Below are 21010 nucleotides of genomic sequence, written 5' to 3'. Positions count from 1 at the left end.
GTGCAGCAGCAGAAGGAACAAAGCATGACAGCAAAGTACTGCACTAATTGAGTTGAAGTTTTCGACAACTTGGAATTTGTGTCGTGTTCCAAAAGAACCCATGGTAACAGCAAAAAGTGCAGGTGTGGATATGTGTGCTCATGTGAGAAGACAAAGGAACCAACCAGTGGTTTCTGGGCAGAAAGAAGAATGGTGTCAGCCCATAATTCCTGGCAGAGGCATTTGCAAATTTCTCTCTCCAGTCTAAGGAGGAAAATACATTAAAATACCCTTCACAGTATGCTTAGACATTACATTCGTCTCAGCTCCTATAGGTAGGCAATCAGAATTTCTGGAAAACATTTGAAAAGGTAAAAGAAGGAAAAGACATTCCTAAATCGATGGCTTTACAAAGGGAAAGCAGACTTCTATCGCTCACTGTGAGACTGTACTTTTGAGATTCTCATCTTATTTTTAACTGAAACTGAAAACTGAAGTGTTCCAGGTAGCTGGAATTGCAGGCTTCTTGCGTATCTAGTCTGACTACAACAGAGGTTTTCCGTGCTGTTTTATCTGGATACAGTGAAAATGCAAACATATGGAGAGAAGCTGATTAGGTCTTCTTCAGTTTAAAGAAATACTAAAATTTAAAATTTCAGTATTTTTATTCCAATAAATGTTATTCTCACTACAGAGCAGTAGAGGTGATTCGTGTCATAAGCACATCTCCAAGTTAAGCATTTTAATGTGCACAAAGAGTGATGATTTGACTCCTTTCCAGGTCAGAAGGTTTTCTGAATACCACATACATGTTTCTGTTTGTTTGTTTTAGCAAACACCTGAATATCACATAGAAATGTAATTACAAAAAAAAAAACCTTCTAAGATTAACACAGTATGTTCAGGAAATACATCGCTAATAGTAAGCAATCAAAAAAGTTCAACTACAAATACCAGCATGCAGCAGCATGCTTGGAAAAAAAAATAATTACATACATACCACTCAGGTTATTTAAAATTCCTTTACTTTCAGATGTTTTGGAACTGGACCACATACAAACATGACTGCATTGAATGAAATCTAAAAGCTGAAGACTGCTAAACATTTACGTAGCTTTAAACCAAATAACTGCCCATGTTAATTTGTATTCAGTGGGCAGGGAAAGGATGCTGGTGTTAGATAGAGAACACGAGAAGAAAAACTGAGATAAAAATGGATGCCTGCCAAATACATGAACACAGTGTCCAGAAAAATAACTGATTGTAAAGAACATCCTCTCTTCTTCAGCAACAGATGTTACTGAACTGATTTAAAAAAAAATACATTGCTTTGTGGGTCATAGGGTGCAACTGCAACTGAAAAAATGTTTAGTGGCCTTTCAGTTCAGGAACCCTGTGACACACGGAATCAACACTATTATTAAGCCATGAAACAGCCATGAGAAAAAGTAAGTTGTTTTTATTTTAAAACTATCTGAACAGAATGGAGAAACTAAACTGAACATTAATGAGACATATGTGCATAATGGCCCATTGCCTGGACGTGCTTTGATCTGTAAGGGTACAAGATTCAAATATGATATTAGAAGTATAAAACACCTCTTATTCACAGTATAATTGCACATGTAAATTCACTACTGAAATTCATATAGTGCTTTATCACCGTGTTTAAAATAAGATGGCAGAAGAACATAAATTTAACTCGAATAAACATTCCAGTTTCTTCTTATCTTTTCTATAATTAAGTTCTTTTTTTGTTGGTACGTAGATTTTACCAACCCAAATCTTCCAATGAAACAACTTTGACAAAGTCTGAATGAAGTGCATCTACAGCACTCCATATTTTCACACTAATTTCATGCCAATTCACCTGTTACATCCTTTTGTTGCTGTTGGCTGATTGTAGCAGCAAGGGGAATTGGACTGCATCTTTTTAAGACGAGAAGATAAAAGGACACAATCTCAGAGATCTCCTGCATTAGGCTTAAGCATGTCTGCCTGCACCACGTGCCAGTGCTACTGAACCCATGGAAAACAGAAACATTAAATAAAACTTTCATACTCTCATAAAAGGAAAAAAGATGAAACTCCTTTCAACACCTTTCACCAGAGGTGTGGGCGTGCTTTCCTCTCTAAAGCAGTACGTTATTCTATGAAGGAATGCTTTTCAACAGAAATCTTTAAAAATATAGGCTAAAAGAGTAAAGAAAAAAGGGCTAAAACATTAACTTAGCAATCACAGTAATTCTTTGATCTCACTACATGTCATTAACACCATGGATTTTATCCAAATACAAGTAGACTATGAGTGACAGGATACATACATAAGGTACATTTAGATTAACAATTAAATGCATATTTTGGAAGAGCTTTTATGGGATATGCAAAATATGCTCAAGCAGGACAATAAACAACTGTGAAGAGTTCTTACAGTATCTGTGTTAGCTTAAAGGAAACCTAATCTGATAAGAACATACCTCTTGCAGTTCAGAGTAAAGGTGCTGGTACAGAGCTACTTACATTTGCTTCCCTCAGGAAGTTATTCAGAACAGCTGTATGCAGCATAGAACTAAATTTTTCAACTAAATACGGCATGTAAACTAACAGACTTCTTCCAACATGATGTACAAGGGAAAGAAGGAATCTCTAGAGTCTACTGCATTCACAGGTTAACTCATTGCCTGTGTTCGCCTGCGCATTTTTTCCTTTCTGACACTAGCTTTCAGCACTGTCAGATCTGTATTCCTTAAAGAAGACATATGGTTACAGAAAGTCTCAACTCAGACATGCCATGAGAATCAAATTGGCACTAAATTATTGTTTAACATTAAACTTTTGTGCTTTATGAGGTTTAATTAAGAAAATATACACAGAACGCTATGCTAATTTTTTCACTTGCTCGTGTACTGCAGAAGTCAAAGGATACTACACAGAAATGGAAGGCTGCCTGGTGTTGTTTTCTCTTGGTTAAAATTCAGCACATTTAACTGATAAGATCTATGCCCACATCACATACGAAAAGCAAGACCTCTTCCAAGCTCAGATCAACAGTGTCTTGCAAAGGTCCATTTTGTACCAGCATTCTAATTCAGTGCATTCTGAGTTAGAACTTCTGTTTGGAAGAGGCAATATGGACTATCAGAAGTCATACAACTTCAGCTGAAACTTCTGAATTGTGGAGCTAAATCAAAATGATGTTTTCAGTTTGGTAGCAGCGTATCCAGCCAAGACCACATGGATGCTGAAGTTCCTAAAATTCTCTATAATAAACTTAATGCACATAATGACATTTCTGAACAATTCTTTGCAACACATTGTGAACACAGTGTGAAGTACATTAATTGTAATGGATGGAATGATGGATTGCACAAAGAAGATGCATTCACACTGAGTTGAGACAAATTATTAGTAAAAAGGAATCATACCATAATTTTAGTACTTAAAACATAACAACTTTCAATGTCTACTTGAGATTTTAGATAGGAAACTCACTGCTGTATATATTCATCAGTACCTCTATAGAGTAAATTCCTTATTACACTGAGTTCACAGAAACAGAAGTGAGTTGAGCTTCTCTTCTGGGAGATGCTTGAAGGAGTGCAGTCAAATTTCTGCTTCTCTGAGCTTACAAATCTTCCGATGAGGGTGTAACTGCTTCAGACTCTGTATTTTGCTTTTCCACGATCGTTGATAACACATATGTGCTGAAAAAAATTCAACACTGATTACAACAGCATAGTTAATTACTTTATTAATCATTAATGTATTGTTCAGAAATAATTCTGTCTGGCCAACCCAGTAATCTTGCTATTACCCCTTCCTCTCCAGAGACCTGAAATTGAATTCTGATTTCACTTTCTACCTCCAGCAAGTCCTGGCACTTGCAATTCCCAGCATCCAGCTTCACCCCTGGGAGTACCACAGAAAACAATGACAGGGCTGGTAAAGCTTGCATCGTTATCTAAGAAAAGGGACAAGCAACTTAGCAGTAAAATGCCCAAGCTGTCTGAAGTAGCTGTATTTCAGCTTTTACTGCTGTCTCTGCATTTACTGGGAGTGGTGGAACCGTTTTAGGCTCACAGAAGATAGAAGCATGGCAGAAGTGAAAACTTCTGCTCTTAGTGGCTAAGAGGTGGGAAGGAACCATCCACAGTGCTGAGCAGCCACTCCTCTGGATTATCTGAGGTTTTGCAAGGAGTTCTGCACTCACTGGAGGGATCCAGCCATGGTGTAAGACCTCAGGAATGAGGTAAATTACAGTCTCCAAGACCCTGTAAAACAGTGATTTATTTTTTTTTTTAAAGAAACTTACGTTCAGGTCTCTGAAGTACTCGTTGTAGTCTAAGGCATAACCTACCACAAATAAATCTGGAATTTCAAATCCATAATCTGTATTAAGATAAAGAACAAACACCATCAGTACAAGGTAGGTGGCTACTATATAACCCTTAAATTCATTGGTTTCCTGACCAGAAAACTATGGATAGCTCAAGTCAGTTCAGGTTATGTTACTTTTGACTCAGACACCAAGGTCAGCAAGTAGCCCATTACGCTCACAGACTGTTTGTGGCAGGCGTGTGAACAGTCAGTGGAGAGCAGGAGAGTGGTAGCAGTGGTACAACAGACACATTGTGTAGGGAAACCAAAATCAGAGCAGAAAATTTTTTCTCTCCAGAAGAGGCAGCTCCATTGGTATATGTATGTGATGACAACTGTCCAGAAGCACATAAATGACAAAAACTATAACTTTAATTCAGAAGTTGCTCACAGAACTACTCAGAGGGTTATGGATTTTCTTCTAAGGGCAGGCAAAACTATTATGTATATCATCCTACCAAAACGTGTCACATGCTTCTTAAATTAAAGCCCAATCTTATGAAGACTCATGCCCATGCCTAACCAAGTAACTGCATGCAGTGTGGCTGAATCATACAATTCACACACTTCAAACTAATCTTAGGCATGTATCTTTATGAGTGTGAAGTTCTGTGCAGTATCAGCACTATAGAAAATGAGTTAGACTCTCCAAATTGTCCATTATGTAACCAGAGAAGAACATAACCTCGTGGATTCTTTTTTCCTTCCCTTCCCTTCCCTTCCCTTCCCTTCCCTTCCCTTCCCTTCCCTTCCCTTCCCTTCCCTTCCCTTCCCTTCCCTTCCCTTCCCTTCCCTTCCCTTCCCTTCCCTTCCCTTCCCTTCCCTTCCCTTCCCTTCCCTTCCCTTCCCTTCCCTTCCCTTCCCTTCCCTTCCCTTCCCTTCCCCTTTTCCTTTTCCTTTTCCTTTTCCTTTCCTTTGCATATAATTTTTTACAGCATAAAAATTACAGGTATTCAATATTATATTTTTATTCACTTGTTACAAACTATGGGAAATAAAGACACCTTGGAATCACAGATTCAAGTATGTGATGAAATGACATAGCACTGTTAGTGATTTAAAGGGTGACCTCCAATACTTTATAAAATTTATCACAGTAAAAGTAAACAAGAAAGTGGAAAAGACCTGTTTCGTTTTACAAATTATTTCATAAAGGCATTAAACTATCCTTCACAGAGTAATTTTATTGTATCTTTTATACATGTAACCTTTGTTAATCCAGTAAAATAGATACCTTAATTGACTGGATTAAATTAAAAGTAAAATATATTACTGTGCAAAAATATCTGGGTCACAGTTCAGATTACTGGGCTAAAACCACAGGGCCACGCCCAACATTGACTGGCTTTCCTTTAGGATGCCTCCCTGTCTCCAGCATCCCAAACCAATATCCTTCATGCTACCTCCTGGTACTCACCTGCCTACTCTCCTTCCCTGCTCTCCTCCCCAGCTCAGCTGTGACCAGAGCCTTCTTCAGTAGCAATATTGGCTGATATCTTCTAGATGGATCTATCCTTTTTAGAATGTAGCCACATACCTGATATTACATCATTTTTTCTATGAAGTCTAAAATGGCAGTAGCTTGGTAGAGCTTCATTTAGGGCTCTGACTAAGCATAGTACAGGTACCAAAATTGCAGAGAGAAGTGGTGCTGGTATGAGAAAGCTTAAAAAGCCCAATTTATCTTTTGCTTTTTTTTTGGGGGGGGGGGGGTGGGGGGGTGGGGGAGGTGATTATTATGTTATTGTTTACCCTTTAAGCAATAATACTTCTCAAAAATATTTTTTTAAATGTTACTGTGTTATAACTATACACAACTTTCAAATAATGAGGTCACTAAGAAAAAGCTTTTGTGTTCAGGTGGATTCCAGCAGTTCCTCTAAAGAGATGTTAATGAAGAAGGAAAAGGAAGAAAAGGACTTTCTCTTCCACCTATCTTGTCAGAGACAGGAGAGAAAGCAATCACCTTTCATGGGTAACACTTAACCCCTTCATAACTTCCTTATGAAATTAGTACTCTGCAGAAAACATCAGACAAATAAGGCTGGGCTTAAAACACAATTACACAAATCCTTCCGTTGCATCCCATACTCCCACTGCCAACTGATACCTTACAACACTTCTAGCAGTCCACCTAATGATAGAATAACAGTAACTTCTTGTACTGGGATGTAAAGAATTTCACAACAACACTTACAGTCTGGTCTATACCCATCAGGCCAAGATGTTCTTTTCACCAACAAACTGTAAAGAACAAAATAAAAGGTCTAAATATTCATCAGAATAAAAAACTGTTTTCTCTGTCAAAAAAAAAAAAAAGAAAAGAAAAGAAAAGAAAAGAAAAGAAAAGAAAAGAAAAGAAAAGAAAAGAAAAGAAAAGAAAAGAAAAGAAAAGAAAAGAAAAGAAAAGAAAAGAAAAGAAAAGAAAAGAAAAGAAAAGAAAGAAAGAAAAAAGAAAAAAAAAAAAAAACCCACAGCTCCCGAGCCATATGAATCACTGTTTGTTATCTTTCTGCTACTTCTTTGCCAACAATCTAATGGCAGGGAAGAGATCGCTGTGTTTCTCTTCAAAGTCCATGAATGAGTCCATGAAAAGCCAGTCTTGAAATGGCTGAAGGGGAACGAATGGGGCTGAATGTCACTGCAGAACAATACAATGGCATTTCCTCTCCTGTCCTCCACCCTCCCATTGGTGACTCAGGCAGCTTCTCTGCAGAGCTCCCCATGCCATACGGCAGCACAGCTTTAAAGCAGGATCGTGGAGCAGGAATTCCACTGAGAAATATGTTGGGCTGGACTAATTAATTACTAAGTTTTGTGATCATTTTACTCACCTTGCCACTTTAATCATTTTTGGATTATATTTTTCTATATGATTAAGCAGAACCTTCATTGTCCTTCCAGTTCCAACAATATCCTTGCAAAACATGAAAAACACAGTAAGTTAAGACAAAAGAAAGCTGAAAAGATGAAATCTGGACAATGACTGAGCAGTTCCACATTTTGTAGAAATTATACTATTATACACTCTTTGAAGCAATCACTTTCTACTCATGAAATAAAGAACGAAAGGACTTCTCATTTCCTCCTGAAAATAAGTGTGCTTTTAGTACTTGGGATCTCACAAGGGACTTGGGATGACTTAATTGGGCAATGCAAGTATACAGGGATCAGAACTTTCAAATTATGAACAAGACTACCGTATGGCAACACCTTTCCATCTCAGAGCTAGATCTGCTCTATTTGTCGTTTTCTTAGCCCTCTACAAATGAGTATTTTCCACATCTGCTGTGCTCAACCTAATCTCAATGAGATCAGTACATACCTGGCTACACAACTGAACATGCATGGGGAGCAGCTGTTGATCCTGAACTCACCGGGTGTGTATTTTTCATTAGCAGAATCTTACCTTTGCTCCCCAGCTATCTACAAACATAAACGGAATTTGCTGCAGACATTGTTCAAGTTTGTTACAGCAGTTAGCATTGACAAGGATGGGGCTTGTAGCAGTTACTCGGGTAACCATCCATCTCTGCGGCTGATGAGTTTTTTCCCCTTTGCTATAGAAAGACATTCCAGCATCTATTCATTTTCTTCATTACACCATCCAGCCTACTTCTCACACAAGCAGATTGGGCCTGAAATGCCAGTCAGATCTTGACATGCTCTTGAAGCATCCCAGTCAATTTTATGACACAGAATCACCTACATTATTAATTAAGAAAGATTTTGCAGCACCAGTGAAGTGACATGTTCTTTTCCTCTAGAACTGAATGCTGTTGCTCTACATCAGCAACATATCTATGATGCACCTCCCCAGGGGACGCTCCAGGGTACAGTGCTAATGAACAGGAGCCATGGGGACTTGAGAGAATGACTGACATTCCCATGCAGCGTGTGAACAACCTTAACGTTGTAAAGCATATGTAGGGCTGTGCTACCATTTCAAAGCCATGCAATGGGGAAATTCAGGGCACAATTGCAATTGATTTGTTGTCTTCCAAGGCACAGGACAACCTGCAGAACGGGAGATCAGGAAGCCCTGAAAACAACAAATCAAGTGACACAGAAACACAAGCTCCTGGCTATCACAAGGCAGAGTCCAAATTAGAGTGCTGGCAATCTAGTTTGATCTCTTTGCAGTTGCAAAAAGACTGACAGGTTATTAAGTAAAACACCTCCCTCTTCGCCACTTCCCAGTCAAAGAATCTAAATACAGACACATTTTAGACACTGAACACACAATAAAGACTTTACTAGGTGACATTCTCCAAGTACAATATGACAGAAACAGCCAGCTTACCTCAACAATTAAAACATTCTGGAAAAAGAAAAGAAAAACAGTTACACAGTATTCACAAACTAAGTGAAAGAAATGTTTGAAAAAGTGATAGGCTCATGTGCATATGTACAGCTGGGTGGGACACAGCTTGCTCTTTCATTTCTGTGCCCTGAATAAGAGCCAGCCATTTCTGATCATAGCCAGGGACTGTGACTTTATTCAACTTTGTCTGGACTATCTCCCTTTGTATGAGAATGGATACAGCTCTGGAAAACACAGCCAGGTGGAAGAAATACAAATGGGATGAACTCCACTTCCTTGCAGTGTGTCCAGCAGTGTACTACAGCGTAACCAATAGTTTACTAAAATGTACCTAATGTTAATATTAGACTGCAGCAATGGTATTCTTACTCTAAAACTCTTCCTCTCCCCACACCCCCAGAAATCTCACAGTGAAGGATTACAAGGCAAGTCCTATGTCCCACTCTCAGACTGCAAAGCACTACTTCAACTACTACTGCCCAAATCAGTAGTGTTACTGGAAGAGAAGTGGTCCAAAAGATGTCAAGCCTTATGGCAGTGTGATCACACAGGCTCAGCTTTTTGCTGAAATGGCTCATAACTGTCCCAGGAATCACAGTATATAAGGCGACGTCTGTTCTCCTATTAAAAGCAATAATAAGAAATAAGAACCTACTTATTAGAGGACATTATCATATGCATGTTCAAAGGGATAGTGCCCTCTCTTACAGTTTTGCATTAAGACCAGCTTTCTGAGATGGAACTTAGAATAGAAAAAGCAATATCTATCTATCCATGTATTCATCTTACACGTATATGACCACTGCACATCCTGCAAAACCTTGAGATAAATAGTTTCATATCCATGCAGTTGTTCACCAGACAAGCCTACATTCCCTTTCTAGCAAGCTTGTTGGCTTTGCTACATACATAACATGGAGACTATCTAACTTTCCTTTCAATCACACAGTCCCAAAGCTGAGAGCTCTGAGAAAGACTCAAACACCATGGAGATGGAGCTTGTGCAGGGTCTGTATTTATAAACAGAGTGGCTTTGACAGTCTCATTAATAGGTGTATATATATATATATATTTATCTGTAAAATAGAACTGATTAGTACAGATCATCCACACACACACACACACATATATGTCCAGGTTGCAGTCCCTCCTAATAATTACAGTGCTTGGCAGGGAACTGTGGCATGCTTCATGCACACAATCACTGCAGAAATGTGTTTCCACACACCGTATAATCCCTAGATGCTTCTGAAATGGCAAAACATTTGGTAAAGGTGTGGAGGGAACTCCCAGCAGTAGTTCAGTCAGTGGCAGCAGTGGAGGTATCACTCAAGAAAGCCACTAATTTAAACTGAGCTCTGATGAAATGTATGTTAATCTCAGAGAGTGGCTCCTTTTTGGTGTTTCCAAAACAGGTTTCACTGGTCGTTATCCTGCTTGGCACTCCTGACTTTCAACCTCCCAGCTGCTGACAAAAACAACTCTGGGGCTGAAAGACCTAAACCTGTGGAGGTAAAAATTCAAAGGCCTCTCAATAATGCAAGTCCAAAGATGTCCTACCTCTGAAAACTTCTTCCTTCAAAAAAGAATGGAAATATAGAAATCCTCTAGATAAAATGAAGGGACCAAACCCATGTTTGGGAGAAACTTATGGTAGGCTTAGAGGGACACGCATTCTTAATGGAAGACATTTGGATCTGAAAACGTTTGGCTCTCATCTGGTTTCCTGGCTGAATTTAGAGAAAACACTTCCACAGACTAGCTCAGGACACTTGGGTCTGAGGCGTGAGCAGATCAGTTGATTCCATCAGTGGATACTTGAAGACTATTTGCGGGAGTATTGGTTTAACCATCACCCAGAGAACTTGCACAGCAGCTGCCATATTTATGGCAGCACACATAGCTGCCATATTTATAATATGATTAATCTATATATTTATGATATTCAGAGAGAGCAGAAGAGTGGACAGGTATACAGAGATATAGGATAGAACTTGGCCAGAACTAAAGATGAAAATGAGCAAACAGTCTGGGATGACTGGAACTGACATAGAATCTTAGAATTATTTGAGTTGGAAGGGACTTTTAAAAGGCCATCTGGTCCAACTCCCCTGCAATGAACAGTTACACCTACACTAGATCAGGTGCTCAGAGCCCCATCCAGCCTGACCTTGCATGTCTCCAGGGACGGGGCTTCCACCACCTCTCTGGGCAACATGTGCCAGTGCTCCACTACCCTTACTGTGAAAAACATTTTTCTTATATCTTGTAGAAGAGGTTCACCTGATAATGTCAGCCTGACATTCTGAATTACTCTGCCAGTTTACTATGTCTCTTGGTCTGTTGACAAGAACTTTGCACCCAAAGGAAAAGCACAAATCTTCTAGTGACAAGACCGATCCAGCAGGTATGGCAAGAGACGTGAAACAACAAATCTAGCATGACAGAGACTGCATTAGCAGTCTGTCCAGGGTTCTGCAGAGGCTGATTCCTCTCCAGTCGATGAGTAGGGCAGTGTAGGGGCTTCACCAATCAGGGCCCAACTCTACAGTGTCCCAGCAAGATAAACAGGACAGCCCTGAGGCAGACTCAACAAACAGTCTAGATTATTAGGCAAGTTCATGGCAAGGAGGCAGGTCTGAGGCTAAGCTCAGATGTTAGTCCACAGGTCAGGATCAAGTCCAGTGAGAGTAACCAGGGCTAAACACAACCTGCTGATTGCCAGATCAGTTCACAGTGATGAGACAGATCCAAGGTTAAGCTGGAAAGTCAGTCTGTGAGTCAGGGTCCCGAGTGACACGGTTTGTCAGTAAGGCACAGGAATGGCTGGAGCTGAATATCAGTACTCATACAGTACAGATCGGTCATGGATTGAAAACCCAGGGTTGAGCATAACTGGGATTACCATGTTCACAGGTGTGGGTAGGGGCCCTGGCTGAGACTGGTCAGGATCACTAAGAACTATTAAGAACACTCAGGGGACTAACAGACTGAGAGAAAAGCATAGTCCTGTGATGTTTCCTCTATAGACAAAGATGTTTTGGTTTTTTTTCCCACAGTAGCTAGCTTCAGTTATCCTATCATGAACAGCAACATAGATACTCTTGCTTACTTGCAAGCAGAAATCATAAGTGAAGGGAAAGCAGCCTCTCTGGCCATGGAACTGGGATTAAACCAACAGGGAGGAACAGACATTGCTAATTAACTAATGAGAAGAAATAATCACAGGTATTAATAGAAAGCAGGGCTGAGGAGATCTTGAAAGATCATCAAGATCTCTTCTGGCCCAGAGAATCAACTTAAGCTATCCCTCACAGATAATCTGATTTTCCTGTTCTTCAACATGATGAGGATTTCAGATTTGGGATTATCAGGTAATATGTCTCAGTGCCTCAATATCTAAGAGCAAAAATACAGTTAGAAAACTGCTCTTGCTATTTGGCCTGAACTTGTTTTGCTATGGACACAGAAAAAAAAAAAAAAAATTTCTTTCTTCCACATTTGAAGATGTATAAATTTCCTGTTTCCTCTTCTTCAGATTAAACGGTTCTTATTTATTTGTTTCCTCACAAGCTGCATTTTCTACATTCGTGAGCATTCTTTTGTTCTCCTCTAGAACCCATCCAGCTGGTCAGAATTCTTCTCCAGCTGTGGTGCCCCAAGCCAGAGAGAAGCCTTTCCCAGTCTCAAGAAAACAAAAGAGCCACACTGATAGCTTTTAAATTATCCTACTTTCTATAAATTCCATACAGTGGTTACAACTTCTGTAAAGCTATGCTGCTGTCTCATGTTCAATTTGTGATCCACCTATCATCTCCAGCACAGAACTGTTGCTTAGTCAGTCCTTCTCCACTTGCACTTATGCAAAAGATTCTGTATACACATGGTAGTATTCATCTGTCATTCTTTGCATCGAATTCTTAAAATAATTTAAGATCATAATCCTATATTGTAGTATTTTTCCAGGCAGTATCATTAGCATTAAATGCTAATTTCATCTTTTAAATAATGAATTAAATATTGTAGTTATTGAAGAACACGTTTTAATGCACCCAGTGTGACAATGAAGCATAATGGTTTCTTGAGAACATCTTTCCAACCAGGTATACATCCACCTGAAAGAAATTTAATTTAGTCCACATTTCCCTATCACAAATGACTCATAAGAAGGAAGGAAAATGAATGTGGAATCAGACATGCCTGAAGGGTTTGTCTGGCCACTACACTAATAGCCACCTGCATAAGACTTCAACAGAGGGGTAAGATCTCGTACCGATTAATTACCTTGAGAAGCAATGATACTGGTGGACTCTGAAATTCTCTAACCAGTGTTCTGTTATTCTTACCACTTCCTCCTCAGATTCAGTGAGTCCAAGAGTTGTAAATTACATACACTGAGAGATTTGTTTCTTTGAAAGTCCCTTTAATCAGGTAGCTGTCTAGCTAAGGAAACACAGATATTCTGGTTTGTATTATGCATGCTCTCATTATTGCCAAAACATGAATGAGTATTTTCTATGCTTTGGAGACACCCTTTACGTAAGAACTTTGTAGTGGATAAGCCACTATAAAATATTTAGATATGAAAACACATATTAGTAAGCAGGCATCCTGATGGTTGAGAACGATAACACTAACCCCTGTTTTGATTAGGCAGGCTTACTGTGACTAAAGTCATCGTATTTAACTTCTGCTTGTGACTAAGAGCATTCAAAGTAGTTTGCCAACCTCCAGCACCAGAAATCATCTCCATGAGAATAGCATGATGAGCTGGGACATAGACTGTATTGCTGCCCGTCCTCTACCTTTCTCCTACTGAAGTGGGCAACTGCTTGGAGGGCTCCAGGAAAGGGATGGCATTGCAAAGAAGCAGAGAAACAAACTCCTAAGTGTTTTGACACACAGTATCTGAGAGCAGGTAGTAGTGATATATAACTACAGTTGGTTGAAACAGATTTGCTTGTTCTTGAGCAGATGGATAGGAGAAGATAAAAGAAGAATGCAGTGGATAAAACTGATTAGTACACTAGTAGTAATGTCACCAGCATCCTAAATGCAAAACTGGCTGCATCCAGCATCCCTTGGGAAAGGTAACAGATACGAGCAAGTCTTTATTCATCCTCACCATGAAATCCACCCATGAGCTGGGGAATATGAGTCTGGTAGAATTCATCAGCTTGTGATGTTACTGCAGCAACTGACAGCTGGACACATGATGTGACAATACAGGATGCCAAAGAAAAGGTCTTTATCCAAGCATATGTAAATGTTTGAGGCTCCTATACCACAGAGATCAAGACTGTTTTGTCCTTTCAGATACAGCTGTGGTGGCTGCAGAGGAGGAAACCACATGAAAAGTAATCCGGCCTTCTGGCATGCATTTGATATTTTCTATCTATTTTTGGAGCTTGAAGAACAGGAAACAGGAATATTTACTGACACAGTGACTAGGCTGAAGATGGCTTAATTTCTGAGCCATTCTCACCAATCCAAGCTATGGAAGAATGTCCATAAATCTAATAATGCTTCCAACGTATCTTACAGTGAGACAAAGAGAATGGTCAATTTCTAAAATATATCCTGGAAATACTTCTCATAGTCCGAATAAAGAAGGGGCAGTGGCTCAACTCAAAGAGACCGAAACACCTTTCCACTGAGTCGTTACCAAAGTATAGCAGCTTTCATTGCTGATAGATCAGAGGAATGGTTGGGAGCTGACAAGTATGGGTGACTGTGATTTGTCCTGTGATCACAGCTTCTTATACCAGGTAGCAGGCTGGTGCAATATGTGCCCTAACTGTGTTTTATAAATGCAAGAGAGAGAGGGTTTCTGCAAAGCATAAAATTTTCTACTTTTGAGTGACCAGGTTGCACACGATTTCTGACTCTGCATATGGATATTTGCACTGAGCAGAAATAATATTCACGATGGGAACTGAATTTACACAAAGATAAACATTTGCTCCTGTATCCTTCTTTAGATGGTAGTAGAAATTGGCTGTCACAAAACACAAAAAGTTTTTGATAATATTACTGTTATATATAATGAAGAAGCAATCATTTCTACTTCCTGTATTCATAGGAATTTCTTGTCTCAAAAAGACATAACTTCACTTCTATTATAAACTGCCACGCATTTGTGAATTTAAAAATTAAAATGGAAATCTGCAAAAATTGAGAAACAGTTTTCTGTAGTCTACTGCCTTTCAATGCCACATGAGCTAATGCACAGCTAGAAAGTAGGCTGGTATTATAACACACGTAAGGAAAATCCTGACCTGTGATAAGCTGAAAAATACTCCAGCCCTGAGTCAATACATTTCTATTGTTTACCTTCCCACAGGTCAATAACAAATGGAACAATGTCAGCTAACAAGACCAAGCAGAGTAATGAGATCATGTATAAATCCTGCCTGACAGTAATAAGTTCAATAGAAACAACTTTTTTTTTTTTTTCCCTGGAAAATAATAACTTCTTTTTCCCCAGATTTTGACTTTATGTTTCACTTAAAAGCTAAATTTCAAAGGTGGAAAAAAATCCTATGCTTTGAAATAATTAGTGAATAAGTGTTTGAGGGAAAATTTCTCTTTGTATTCATATCAAATATAATTTTTTCATAAATGAAAATGCAGTTATAAATTTAAAAAGAGGGAACATTTCCTGAAAAGCAGAAACTCTACTGAAATAATCAAGTAAACAACAATACTTAAAGCAATACTACAGCTAACAGGACAAACACAGTCCTTGCAAGTATAGCAATGAAATCAGGCGGGTACACAAACAAGTTCTATTCTCCTTCAATGTCTCAGTATAAAATCAATAGAATACCATGTATATGCATTTTAAAAACTAAAAGCTGTTAAAAAAACAAAAAGAACTGAAAACTGAGAAAAGTAAAATTACTTCAAACCTGGCAAAAAAAACACCTTACAGTGAGGCAGTGTTTGTAGCAGGAAGTAATAGCTTTTATTTAATTAACAGCCCAGTTCCCAGCGGGAGAACATTTTTCACATAGGAACTTTGACCTCTCAGCCCACAACCTCAAAGAGACCACAAAATACCTTCAACAGCTGAGCCTGGGAACAAAAATTCACAACTGCTGTATGCAGGAGAAATCACGGACTCGATGAAATATGGAGTTTATGGCACATTATAATCTTCCACCGCAGCTGACCTCCAACTCATTTATCAATGTTCCACAGCTGATAATTTGCTCTTATTTTAGCTCAGAGGAATTCTTAACATTTTTATCTGCCTCTTTGGTCATAGGGCAGGTGATCGTGTAGGGCAATGACCCTTTTCTCCCAAACTGTCTAACTTGTTACCACGTTAGGTTAAAATTAATTATTACTGCTAATCTGTACTTAGCTTGAAGTTTGTTGATTCTACTCAGACCAACAGAAGGATCCGCGTACTTGAAATGTTTTTCTTTCAACTTTAACCACTGGTCTAATGTGAATTTCCAGTTGTTAATTCTACCTTAAATCCTTGCCACTTCTTCACAACAGGCTCCCAGTGGATTACTTTATCTAAAAGAAGCTTAAGGAATGAGTGGACGATGGGCAAACATGCAACACGTGGCAATATAAATTTGATAACGGTAGGCAGCTCAATTTAGTAAGCAAAAGGATAAAAAAGGCAACAGTCAGCAAAAATGTGGTCAGCAAAAAGCTGACCAAATTCAGATGGGAAAATCAGGTTCACGTTTCAGCAGTGACGACAGTTAACTGTTGGTAAAACACTCCTGAAGTGTGGGGGCTTCTCCGCCAAGTTGTTAAAGCTGGACTTCAAAATAGTTGGTAGCTCCAAAGAGAAACTGTAGCCACATTGAAGAAATTGATGGGTGGGACCCTTCAATCTAAATTATCCAGTGCTTCAAACAAGAGCATAACAGTACTTCTGGATCTTTAGAGGAAAACAAAAATAAAGAAAAAGAAAAAAGAAAAATAATATAGCCAGATTTGTGGAACTTTAAGGCAGTAATTCAAAAGGGCTGCTATAACTTTTGTAAAGCCCACAGAAGGTAACCAGGTAGCAAGCCTAAAAGAAGGAATGACAACTTTTTCACACACATCTTAAATATGAAACTCTTCAGTGCAGGATCCCGTAGGACTGTTAGAGACATACCTGGAATTACTAAGAGATTAGACAGATGGGAATAGCAGTTCTGGCACTGGATCTACTCAGAATGATAGCCCGGATGTAACTTTGATTTAGAAAGTCTATGTACCAGCTGTGTTTCACATATCCTTTCCTGGTAAGATTCCAGTTAAGTGCTGCTGAAGATGCAACACAAGCCCAGACAGACCTTTCATCTTATATACTATGGTAGTAATAGTCTTATGAGCACTACAATCTATGACAAACAGAGAAAGTTATGTGCAAAATAAGAGAAGAGATGAGAGACATAAGAGAGAAACTGCACTATACTCCAGGAACATATTCTCATATGACAAATGGGGCAGAGAAATGGTGGACAATGGATATATGTATTTAGATGAGATGTATAGAAAGGAAGTTTAGCAATTTGCTAAGACATATCCTGCTAAAAGGAAGTGCGGACTACTGAATAGTGGACACCATCCTCTAAGTGAAACCTGGTTGTAATACGATCGGTTCTTTTAGAAGAGCATTACAATAGTGATGAAATGCTTAAACTAATGCAATGAAGCACACAGAGAATAAAGCATATTGGTCTTCATTATTTCTCTTAATCTATTATCTTCTAATCTTCACCAAAACTGCCCAAACCACCAGCTGTCAACATGATGTGTTTAGCATGAATAAGGGAAACAGTCTTCCAAAAATAATATAAAGGTTGATCCATGCTACAGACAGCTGGAACATTAATGGATTCCATAATTATATCATACTAACTAGGTTGCTAGGTTTTTTTTTTTTTAATTAGAAGTTCTTGGTAACCTAACAAATAAGAAGAATTAATTTTGTTCACATTCTCTGTTATATACAAATAGTGATAATTAAATAATTATATTGATATAATTTTGAAAATAAATATAGTACCCCAACTCAATGAATATGTACTTCTAAAATTGTAAGTTTGTGATTTTGTCTAACGTGCCTCATTTGCATGGAGACAAGTTGAAATGGTATAGGGATTTTTAAAGGTTAGGGGACATATTACATGTGGAATGAGATGCAGGATAACTTCTGCCAGTGGAGACTTTGGACTATGTAACCAGCTCCAAAACTCATGGGATTAATTCTCTGTGTTCTCCATAATTCCCACAGTTCTGGATATCAGATTAAAATTAAATTCCATTTCTCTTCAACAAAGACACAAACCTGAAGCAATTTACAGTACATTAAGAAAAAGACCCCACACATACAAATAAAGGAAGTAAATGGTAATGATAATTCACAACATTGGTCCAGCTGCATCTACTAAAATTTCTATCTGTCTTAAAATTTATTTTGTTTAAATGCCACAAATACTTCTAATGTTAAGAATCATTACTGTATTATAAAGTTTGATTACTGTATTAATACTAAATATTATTATATTACTAGTTTTTTTTATCCAATCTACATAAATTTTCATTACCATTTCTCTTTGAAACAGTACCTCCAGTTTTCGGTGCAGCTACAAATTACCCCCCGTTTTCAAAATGTATTCATCTTTACAAACATTCATGATAGCTTTTACCCAAATGAACATTTTAACTATAGAGCAATTGAAAGCTAAGCATCTACCTAACTACGAAATTAGCTACTGAGAAATTTTATGTTCATCACTTCCAACATTAAAGGAGATGTATTGAAATTACATTTTTTCTGCATAGAAATGAATAGGTACAAAGCATTAGAGTCTTAAGCTGTATCAGGACTCATTTCCCAAGTATTTTCATTGATAATTCATACCACTGACATCTCAATTTTTGTCTCTGTGACCTTCTTCACATAAGAATTTCAAATTGTGGATTACTTCTTTTCAGGTAGTTTGGGTCTCTGTGCCTCTCCTCCTTCTCTGTCTGAATATCTCTCTTTTTCATTATTTGAATTGTTATACATTTTTTCTGGGCTTTTATATTTTCAAAACAATAGCATATTCTATAGAGGTACAGAGGAGAGATTCTTCCCTCCAAAGAGCTTTTATCCTTAACAGCTTCCTTTTAATTTTCATTAAAGAAAAATTTAGCTTTCTTTAAGCTTTCTCAGAACAAAAGCATTGTTACAGAATAGCGGAAATGTTCATAATTATACTTAATATTTTTTTTTCCCACACAAAGACATGATTTAGCTTTTCACTAAGAGTATTGGGTAGCCATGCTTCAAGATATTATTACTTAATGAAGAACAATTCAAGATCTGAATCTCAGAATCTTTTCTGTAGTTTTCAGAACTGTTAAAACTTATTTATGGTCTCGAGTCTTTCAAAAAGTTAATGGGACTTCCAGGCACTCTCAGAAACACTTTCCACAATTATTAAGTGAATATGATTTAACCTGGCATATTAATTTTTCAATATAATTATAATTTTCTATAATAAGTATTCCAAGAAGTCAGAAGCATTTAGCTGACTTAGAAGCAGGAAAGTTGAATTCCACCTGTAAGTCTTCCACTAATTCATCCAGTGACTTTGAAGCCAGCAGTTTGAAAAGCCAGAAGCTAAACTAAGGTACTAAAACACACTTCAGGGAAAGATTTACACTGACTGTAGGAGGCTCTGAATCAGTTCACAAATGATTGATTAGCAAAACGTGCTAAATACTTCCACTAATTGCTTAAGTCAACAACAGATGGAGGAATTGGCATCATATTCCACACCGGTGGACATAAGGCTACTCCTTCATATATCCAACTTTAGACGTACAAGTCCGAGCATTTGAGCTAAAGCCTTGCTCAGTTCTGCAATCAGAAAAACAAGTCTTAAGGAAACTCCATCTTCATGTCTTACAGTGAAAAAGCGATTTAGTTGTTCACCCATCAGCAGAGACAACCACACATACAACCTCTGTACATGCCCTTTCAGCATGTCAGACCATGTCCTGTTTCATCCCATCCCAGTCTCCTTTCCTGCCTCTCTGCACCCAGCTTCCAACACAGGACTTCAACCCTGATCAGCAACCACTGTGGTTCCCAAATCAGCACATCCACACTTACCCAGGATCCCGGTCTCTTTACCCAACACAATCCTAAATATTACTGCTTTTTGGCCTTCTCACCAAGTTCCTTCTAGCCTCCCAATAGCCCCATCTTACATCCCTGCTCCAAACCTGGGAGCAGGGGGCAGTGCCAACAAGAAAAGGTCACCAGGATTTTTAATATAAGGAAACACTGCTTCATTTTTGGCAAGAGTGGAACTATTTGGGCTAAACTTTTCCTTCTCTCTCACACGTATATGCACACTCATAAAAACACAAAAGTCCCAAGACAGAAAGTAATATTTTGCCCCAGAGAATTCAAATTATGCTAGAAAGACTGTATCTGGAAAAGATATAAATATCTGAAACCAGGACCTGTTTCACCAGGGTCTCATTAAGAAAATTTGGCATTTGAAGATGAGAAAGAGAGGCTGGCCTAGAAGATAAGAAAGGGCTTGAACTGCCCGGGAAGGAGAAATTATAGGCGCACTGACAGTTCTCCTGTGAAGTAGAGAAACATATGCAAAACCATCACAGAAGAACAGGTTACTCCAGCAACTGGATATTAGAGAGCAGCAAATGTATTACTATTTCACAAGAACGTTATGAATGCTTTCATGAAAATTTGCAAAAAACGCCCACCCATCAGAACGTAGAAGTGTAAACTGAGGACATGCTTACCACTGAGATATTTGGAGAATACTAGCATTTTTTACTGAAGTTCTAGCTGCATCCAAACCTATTTAATATTAATGAAATATTCAACATTTACTTTTTCTGTTCTTTTTTGTGTGCTACAGTACAACAAAGCAAATGAGATAGCTAGTGCTAGCTACGTTTGAGTGCTTTGAAGAAAATGATGTTCTTTAGGGCCAACTAATACGAAAGTAACTGCATGTACAGTACGAATAACAGAACTAGTATTATGTTGCTTTAATGCATAAGTAAAGAATCCATTTCTGACCATTTTCCACACAGACCATTTGCCTAATGAAATCAGCCTTCCTTCCTCTTCAAAGCACTGCTTTGTATTATCACGGTTGGATGAAAATAGCCTTTTCACTGGCTCAAACCACTCCATTTCATTACCACAGTGTTCAATCATAGCGCAAAGCAAATTCAGTCATACAGACCACCTGATGCTGAAATAAAAAAATCCCACTTGATTAGCTGAGTGAAAGGTTCCACTGCTGCACTTTGTACAGCAGTCAAAATTATCTTAAA

At 38.3% G+C, this 21010-nt stretch overlaps 1 protein-coding gene across 3 annotated transcripts in view; it reads right to left on the bottom strand.

Annotated features, from left to right (window-relative positions):
* Positions 1-625: 625 nt before the first annotated feature.
* The window catches only part of PRTFDC1 (phosphoribosyl transferase domain containing 1), a 47647-nt gene continuing 27262 nt past the window's right edge, over positions 626-21010 (bottom strand). The window contains exons 5-9 of one of the 3 annotated variants that reach the window (NM_001199585.2): positions 8660-8677; positions 7191-7273; positions 6554-6600; positions 4292-4368; positions 626-3683 (exon numbers count right to left, since the gene is read on the bottom strand). In NM_001199585.2, the coding sequence (NP_001186514.1) occupies positions 3636-3683; positions 4292-4368; positions 6554-6600; positions 7191-7273; positions 8660-8677 (273 nt within the window). In that variant the 3' untranslated portion in view covers positions 626-3635. The remainder of the gene's footprint in view (positions 3684-4291; positions 4369-6553; positions 6601-7190; positions 7274-8659; positions 8678-21010) is intronic. The other 2 variants (XM_015281378.4, XM_015281377.4) reach the window with 2 other exon arrangements.

Source organism: Gallus gallus, chromosome 2 (genome assembly GCF_016699485.2).
Source record: "Gallus gallus isolate bGalGal1 chromosome 2, bGalGal1.mat.broiler.GRCg7b, whole genome shotgun sequence".
Taxonomy (NCBI): Eukaryota; Metazoa; Chordata; class Aves; order Galliformes; family Phasianidae; genus Gallus; species Gallus gallus.
Note: the sequence above shows the minus strand (reverse complement) of the source record. Positions and strands in the feature narration are given on the sequence as shown.